General features: G+C 57.9%; 2 protein-coding genes across 2 annotated transcripts in view; one reads left to right on the top strand and one right to left on the bottom strand.

The window, feature by feature from the left end:
• WDR86 (WD repeat domain 86) overlaps positions 1-571 on the top strand; it is a 22285-nt gene extending 21714 nt beyond the window's left edge. The window contains exon 6 of the mRNA XM_049642143.1: positions 1-571. Coding sequence (XP_049498100.1) covers positions 1-157 — 157 coding nt within the window. The 3' untranslated portion in view covers positions 158-571.
• Positions 572-3027: 2456 nt separating this feature from the next.
• The window catches only part of NUB1 (negative regulator of ubiquitin like proteins 1), a 28417-nt gene continuing 23435 nt past the window's right edge, over positions 3028-8009 (bottom strand). The window contains exons 12-15 of the mRNA XM_049642142.1: positions 6509-6655; positions 4861-4956; positions 4013-4190; positions 3028-3759 (exon numbers count right to left, since the gene is read on the bottom strand). Coding sequence (XP_049498099.1) covers positions 3581-3759; positions 4013-4190; positions 4861-4956; positions 6509-6655 — 600 coding nt within the window. The 3' untranslated portion in view covers positions 3028-3580. The remainder of the gene's footprint in view (positions 3760-4012; positions 4191-4860; positions 4957-6508; positions 6656-8009) is intronic.

Genomic DNA, 8009 nt, shown 5'->3' with positions numbered 1-8009 from the left:
GCTCTACACGGCCTCGCACGACGGCGCGCTGCGCCTCTGGGACGTGCGCGGCCTCCCGTGCGCGCCGCCCCCGCGCCCCGCCGCCCCCGCGCGCGGCCGCTCCCGCCTCTTCAGCAACAAGGTGGGCTGCGCCGCCGCGCCCCTGCAGCCGGCCTGAGCGCCCGAGACCCACCCGCCGGCGGACCGACGGACCCCCGCCCGCGACCTGGGCAGTGGGCTCTACCCGTCCTCCGTGTCCGTGGACTTTGGCAGCCCTGTCCCGTGGAGGGGGACCGTGCTCGCCCACGGGGACGGAGTCTCCTCCGCCCTCCCCTCCAGCCCGACCCTTCCCCCCCCCCGCTTCCCCCCCCCCCCCCCCCCCCGGCCGAGTGGCCCCCGCCCTCAGGTCTGCGCCTCTGGCCCGCGGGACCCTCCCGACCCAGGGTCTGCGGCCCCGCAGAGGTCCCAGAAGCCAAGCCTCTCCTGGGAGGAAACGGGGATTTCTTCAAAAAGCCACCGAGCCGCAATTGTCATTAGTTTGGCAAACTGGAGGACACTCGCGAAGAACCGAAATACACGCCTTTCAAAGCGCCCTGAAATATGTCTTTTGTTCCGCAAACTCTCGGCTTCCTCTCAGGAGGAGGAGGGGTTCCCGGAACCGGGGGGCTCACAAACCCGGCCTGGGCCTGCCCCTCCTCCGGGGCGACGTGAGGGGCTGAGGCCTGATGGCCCCCTACAGTGTCACTCGCGCGGGGAGGGGCCAGAGGGCGAGGACCCGGCTCTTCAGCCTGTCTAGGTGGCGACGGGGACGCGTCACCCCTGCTTCGGAGCTCCCGCTCTGCGTGAAGGGAGGAGGGTCCCTTCCCTGCGGTCTGGCGTGGGGCTCGGCGCGTTCTGCCCGCTGTGTCTGGGAGCCCTCGCTCCCTAGCCCTTCTCGGTGCCGCCGCTGCGGCTGCAAGGGCCTGCCGGCCATGGCAGCTTCCCCGGGGAGCGGAGGTGCGTTTCAGGGCGGACGGAGAGAGGGACCACCTCGAGTACCTGCGCCGGTATCACTGCGTCGCTGGCAGAGAGGCCGCTCGAGTGACCAGACGCTCCCCGGTGGCACAGCCGATGCCGTGTTCCTGCGTCTACAGCTTTGGCTCCCGCGTCATCTCAGGTGCCCCGTCCCGTCCAACCACAACAGAGACTAGAACACACAAGCTGTGATATCCCCAGAGAAACAGCCGCTGGGCGCAGATGGGAAAACAGGAGCTGCCGCATTTTTTGTTCTCCCGCCTGCCTCTCCGGGAAGAGAGCAGGAAACGGAAAACTGTCGTTTTGTATTTACGTGGCAGAATATGCTCAAGGAATTTGTTTCTACAACACACAAGCCTTTGCTAGAGACGTTGAGGATGTAAAGACCAGATAACCAGGTATCCTCTGCCTTTGATAAATAACATTGAATAGGGAAGGACAGAAGTACTTAGGGACATGGGCAGGAAATAGGGTCAGGACCCGGATCACCAAAGCCAAGAGCGGGTGGCATTTCACTGGAGAAGGATGAGCGTCGGATGTGGTGCGGGCCGCACGTCTAGCGGACACACACCTGCACCCACTGCTGCCCGGAGTTCTCGAACCCCTAACGGCCCGCGTATTGGGCCGCTCAAATCTAGACCCCCTGCCCGCCTTTCAGGGCACTCTGTGGTTGCACTCGGCAGTCCCTTCGACCTCTCTCTGCCCCCAGTCCATCCTCTGGTGGGTCTAGAACGGCTGTAACCTCACGAATGTGGCGCACTTGGCCTGTGCTGCCTCCTCATTGGCCCCAGGTCTGGAATGTTCTCCCTTCTCCTCTGACTCTCCAGGGAGAGCCTCCTCCAAGGCCTACCTCCTCTGTGACTCAGCCTCGCCATACTCCTTGAAGACTTGGGGGCAGATTTTCATCACAAGTGTCCTTTGTGGCTTCTCTTGCCCTCCAGAGCGGGGAGTGGCACTCAGTCACTTTCTGTCTAGTTTCACACCACCAGCTGGAGGCAAAGCCAGGACCGGAGCCTGTCTCCCAAGTCCGGACGGGCCGCCCTCCTTACGTGGTATGTGCCCAGGACGGTCCCTCACTCGAGAACTGGCCTCTGTGCGTCTCTTCACGAGAAAATGAAGCCGCGTCCGAGCCCTGCTCGCGTGGCTCTGCTTCCCTAGCCCGTTTATGACCGTCAAAAGAGCCCTTGGGAAGCTAGAAGCCATGCCTGGCCCAAGTCCGGGACAGGGATTGGCTAAAAGCTGCAATTCAGACCCGAAATTCGAGTGAGACGTGGTCTCAGGCGAGGCTGAGAGACCCTGACGGCCCAAACTCCCCTCCCCCCTGTGTCGTCCTCTTCCCCACCGTCAGCCTCTGCCCTGCTCTGGACGTCCCATCTTTTTAGAGGACGTCGATGGCAGCAAGCACCTGGAGTCTAAAGGAAACTCCAGACCACCCAGACATTTTCAGCACGTAGGGCAGCGTAGGGAGTTTGAGCAACTTATTGCAAAGTTAGGCTGACGATTTTTGAATACCTTTTCCACCTTTTATTTCCAACCGTATCATCCACTTGAAAAGAATGACAGAAAAGATTCCCACCCACCCAAACTGGACGGCTGTTGAAGCTCTGTGAAAATGATTAGTGAAACAGCTGAAGCATTTCCCCCAGCCCGTCGATGGCAGTGATGTGACCCATCTGCCCTCGATGGTCACAGGCGCTTCCAGAGACTTCCGGAAGGGCAGGAAGAGAAGAGGCTCAGGAACACATCTGGCACGGCTGCTGCCAGCCGTGTCCTAGTGCTGGGACGGGTTTTCATTTAACACACATCTACAGGGGAATGTGCGGTGCACCGAGAGTGGACACGTGAGCCATTAAGAGGCCAGCTACGTACCTTTGGAAGCAGTCTTCTGTAACACAGATACACCAAAGAAACCCACAAACCTGGAGAAAATATATCTTAATAATCTCTGACAGGTATCTCAGCCGGCAGGGGGAGTTTAATATGACAGCACAGCATCTGAGAGTGCTAATGAAAAATAAGGTGCTTTGGTCAGCATTTAAGGACTTTCCTGTTTAATAAAAGGATTTTATTTTTGTAAAGAAGAATTTTGCACGTCTATAAATTCTCAACTTCAACCTTGAATTACAAGTGCATACTTTACTAAACTAAGAGCACAGAACCCGAGCTTTCAGTCTGCCACAGTGCGGTATGGCTACTGGAGGGGAGGCCTCCTCCCTAGGTCCCCGGGGCACTTGGAACGGTTGAAGACTTTAAGGATGTTTTAGCGACAGGGCAGCGAGGCTGAAGCTGAAGGGCAGAGCTGCATGGTGGGAAGAAGGAAGAGAGCAGCAGTGGGCTGAGGAGGGCGGGAGAGCCGGGCAAAATGAAGAGGAAATAGATCTGGACGCTCCCCCCCCCCCCTCACCCCCACCCCCACATCTCCTCTCACCTTCACGGCTGGCCCGTTCCCTGCCCGCCCCTCCTATGCCCAAGAAGGAAGCACTCTTGGAGCAAAATCAGATAAAAAGAAGGCAAAAAAGACGAGCTGCATTGGACTTTTCATAATGACAGAATTTATAAGCAGAAACTCAGTACTGATTTCTGCCCATTATTCCGTTTTTGTTGCTGACTTTATATTTTCTACATAGGATAAGTACTCTGCGATAATAATTTCTTCATCTTCCAGCGTCGAGTCAAGATAATCTTCTTCATGTTCTGGAATATCTTCCAATATTTCATTGACAGCTTCTGTCTCCATATCTTCATCTGTTGAGGCACTAGAGGCACCTGCAACAGAGGGGTGTGGGAACAGCTGAGGTGAGGGGGAGGAGGAGAAAAAGGAGAAAATGCCGCAGAAAGTTGCAAGGGACCCCCGGCGACTTCCACGAAGCCCGGCCGCGCCCTCCGGGCAGCCCGAGCGCAGACCAGGGCCTACGCCCAGTAGGCGCGTCAGTCCCCACGACAGCTCGTCACGCCCCTCCCCCGTCAGCTTCCGGTTAGCAGGCCTCTCTCAAGTCGGCATTCGAGACCTCAGACCTACCTGCGGAGTCGGAAGGGGACGTGGATGGTGTCGACGAACAGCCTTCCAGCGAGAGATGCACGTCAGGAGGAAGGCTTCCTCCGTTGTGGGCAAGGGTCTGGGCTGCCAGCTGGACGTTCCCCCTGAACACTCTCAAGGCAGCGTCGGCTGCTGCCGCGTCAAAGCCCATGTACACCAGCTGGGGGAGGACACAGGGAGGGGGCAGCCGGCGCTGACGGGCCTCGGCTGCACACGGCCGACACCCGTCCAACACCCCTAGCCGGCCCCCGCCCCCGCCAGGACGGCCCTAGCGGGAACACGTGTTTAAACCCATGGCACGCGTACAGGCTGCCCTACTGTGCGCACCGCTCTTTAGCACCGGTGTGCACACGAGGCTGCCTGGAAGGGACCGAGGAAGACACGAGCCAAACGTGCCAGTGCCCAGCCACAGCGGGCTTGTGGGCCGGCAGGGAAGTGATAACCCTCGCCACTAGGACCGTTAGTCAAGCAGTCACAACATACTAGGTGTACTACCAGGGGAGGGAAGATGTGGGCAGAGTCGCCAGAGTGACGTCTCTTTAGGTCACAGGCGGAGAACCGGGCTGAAAGAAGCGTGCCCGGTGTGTAAAGTACTGTATGCACACACAAGGAGAAAAGCCCGAGAACTTCCAGTTGCTTCCTGACGTCCTGTTCTTGAAGGAAATGCCTTCTACTCCACTTCCACCCGCTGCAACTGCCGCGTGCTTGGCTGGCCTCCTGGGGTGGGCCCGAGTCACGCCTGGAGCCCCGTCCTGCCGCCAACCTTGTCACCCTAGGCAGTCCCGCGCAAGGCCGTGCAGGCGGAGGGACGCGGATCCATCCCGACTTACTTGGTCGATGTTTTCCTGGGAAGGACTTTCTTGATGGTTGTTGGTGTCGGGATCTGAATCGTTCAACCACCACATCTGAGGATTGCTGAGAAGAATCTACAAACACACAGGGACATGCTTTACTCATCACGAACACCTGCTCACTTAGACAAACCAAGCACCTGTTCTGTGCTAGGCAGACACGGCCAGGGGACGCACCAACACGCAAGTTCGCGGCGCCAAGGGCGCCGCGGGGGGGCCAGGCAAAGGGTGCTGAGAAAGCAGAGAAAGGGGCCCCGAACGCAGACGCGGGGCGGGGCGGGGATGCCAGTGTTCGAAAGCTTCCTGCCCCAGGTAACATCTGCAGGATGAGCAAGGTTAGCCAGACCAAAAGATCCCTTCTGAGGACCCAGGAAGGGACGAGAGCGCCCGGGTGGGAAGCTACCAAGGAAACCCCAGCTGCGTTAGGGCTCAGCCTCCGGGGCGACAGGCCACAAAAGGCTACACACGCCAGTGCTTCTCACGCAGTGCAGGGCCAACCAATGTAACTTCTCTTTGGGAAGTGTCGCGAGCTAGATCTCACATGTCGTCGAGACGAGCATAAGAGTTCTTTTGACCCCTGATTTTCGTATCACACGGTGCTTACTCAACCCTAAAAAAACCCTGTTGGGAATTTTCCCTTTAAACACTTCTGTACTGGTGGCACGCATTGATGCACGACTTGGTGCAGTTCAAACCTGCCGTGGTGCCCCACCGGTCCTGCACACGTTCAGAATTCCCCGCCTTTTATACTTCTCCAATGTGAGAAGCCAAACTAGATATTCAAATTCATTTATATATATATATATATATATATATATATATATATATATATATTTACACATATATACGTTTTTGTACATATATTTATATATATTTACATATATATTTATATATATAATATATAGGTAAACATTTACTTGTGGAAACCTCTGGGGAACGGACAGGAGGTCTTGAGAATAAAAGGCAAGGGCAGGGCAGGCTCCAGCAGGAACCCCTCGGCAGAGCGACAAGGTGACGCCCGCCCTTCCGGCCCCAGCCTCCGGCAAGCACAACCCCGGCAGCTCCCCGGGGCTCCTGCTCCCCTCAGGGTGCCCCACATCTGCTGGAGAGGCGCCCCCGGGGGCGTGATCCCCCACAACGCAGCTGCAGGCCCGCCCCCAACGTGCTGTGCTCGCACACGGCGGCCGCGCTCCGCTGTGTTCTGTCTCCCCAACACTCTGCGCTCCCTGAGGTCAGCGTGTACTGACTGCATCAAGAAACAACACGATATTCAAATAAAACGTTTTAATGAAAAGAAAACTATACTGCAACTTTCATCACCGTCCCCTTCCTGCGTCACTGCCAACCCCTGGTGCTGCAAACAGAAACCTCACGCAGAGTTCTGCCCCACGGACGCTGCCCAACAGTGGGCGGGCACCGAGGTGGGGTCTGTCCTTCTGGCCCCGTCACTGGGTCCGAGAATGAGAACGGACCCTGAGATCCATGCCAGGACTGGGGACAAAGGCCCTGGGAGGGGGGCTCCGTGTGCCGCGGGGGGACACCGGAGAGGAGGTCAGGGGAAGAAGGGGCCCCGCGGCCACACCAGGGGCACTCAGGGCAGGCCGAGAGGCCCCGGGGGATGCGCTACCTTCAGGGCTTCATCCAGGTTCCCGCTGGCCTGATGCAGGGCCTGCTTGGCCGCGTGAGTAGAGTAGCCCATTCCTTTCAAAGAGTTTATGTTCTCCAGCCGGCGTCTTTTCTTCTCTTTTTCCTCTTTCCTTATTTGGGCCAATTCCTTTAGGAAAACAGCAAAGTCACCGAGTTGGGGACTGGGATTCCGTAGGGAGACCTCTCGGTATGCTCTGTAGGATTCTTGGGGTCGACGGGCCAAGCAAGTAACAAAAGGGGAGTGAACCGCTCTCCGCATGTCTTACCCAAGCAAGAGCGTGAGGGCTGCAAGGGCAGGGGGCACGCGCTGCCCCTGGGGCAGGGCCCGTGGGGATTGGAGACCTCCCTCCAGGCCCGGAAGACAGTGCCTCTTAGTCACTGCCATCCCGACCAGAACAGGCCACTCGGAACCAGGGAGCTCATTGCCGCCAGGCCAGAGAAGCGGATGGACCCTCTCTGGGGGGCTGGTACTTCCTGGCCCCTGATTAATCCCCGGGGATCTTGTTAAAATGGTGGACTCTGAATGGGGGTTGGGGGCAGTGTCCCAGGTGACCGCAAAGCTGCAGACCCTACCCACCCCACTCCAGGCAGCAGGGACTCAGATGCCTCCTAGGGCCTATTAGCCTATTTAAAACCTCCAGAATGGTCAATGTTAGGTGACGAAGGTCATCTAGTCCCACAGTTCTTGACCCCGGGTCTCGTAAGTGCCTGCTGTTGCCGTGAGAGTCTGAGAAGGGCTGTGGAGAGTTCTAGCCTCTTCTCTCCCATCCCAGCCCCACTGAAGAGAGTTCAGAATTTTTGAAAACAAATGTAATTTTTAAAAAACGGATTTTGCTGACAGAAAACAAAACAAGCTAAAACAACTCTGAAAAGCACTAGTTTAATCCGACCTCATCATTTTGCCAATGAGAAGACAGAAAATCTCTAAAGAAAGTTAAGTGGCCTGCGGACCAAGGTCACAGTTGACCGCAGAGCTGGGATGAGGGCTTCTGCACAATTCTGGACATGGCTAGTTCTCACCCGACACAGAGAGAACAGCGGAGGAGATGGCTCTTTCTCCTCTGTTAGGTCTGTTCCTACCTCCGTGGCTCACCCCAAGCACCAAGTGCCCCCCATCTTCTTGCACACGGGGGGGCCGCGGCCTCATCTCTTAGGAAGAAAGGAGTCCTCACGGCGCAGCCAGAAATTCCCGCAGAGTCAGCAGGAGGACTCACAGAACCGAGTGACTCCCCCAAACACCCCCGGGGACGAAGGCGTCCTTAGACTAAATTCCTGTTTCAAAGCTGACAAGGTGCCGGTAAGCACCTGCATCACCAGGGGCATCGCGGCGGGCCAGCCCCCTTCACCTGTGTTCAGCTGGAGCGAGTCCCCCACCCCAGCACTGCCCGCGGCGCCCCGCGCAGGCCGAGGCCGGGCCATCTCACCCCTGCTCCGAGCCCCACCTGATCAGGTGCCGGTGCCCCTTCCTCGCCCCCCGGCCC

This window comes from Panthera uncia, chromosome A2, assembly GCF_023721935.1.
Source record: "Panthera uncia isolate 11264 chromosome A2, Puncia_PCG_1.0, whole genome shotgun sequence".
In the NCBI taxonomy this organism is placed as follows: Eukaryota; Metazoa; Chordata; class Mammalia; order Carnivora; family Felidae; genus Panthera; species Panthera uncia.
This window is presented reverse-complemented; position numbering and strand designations above follow the sequence as displayed.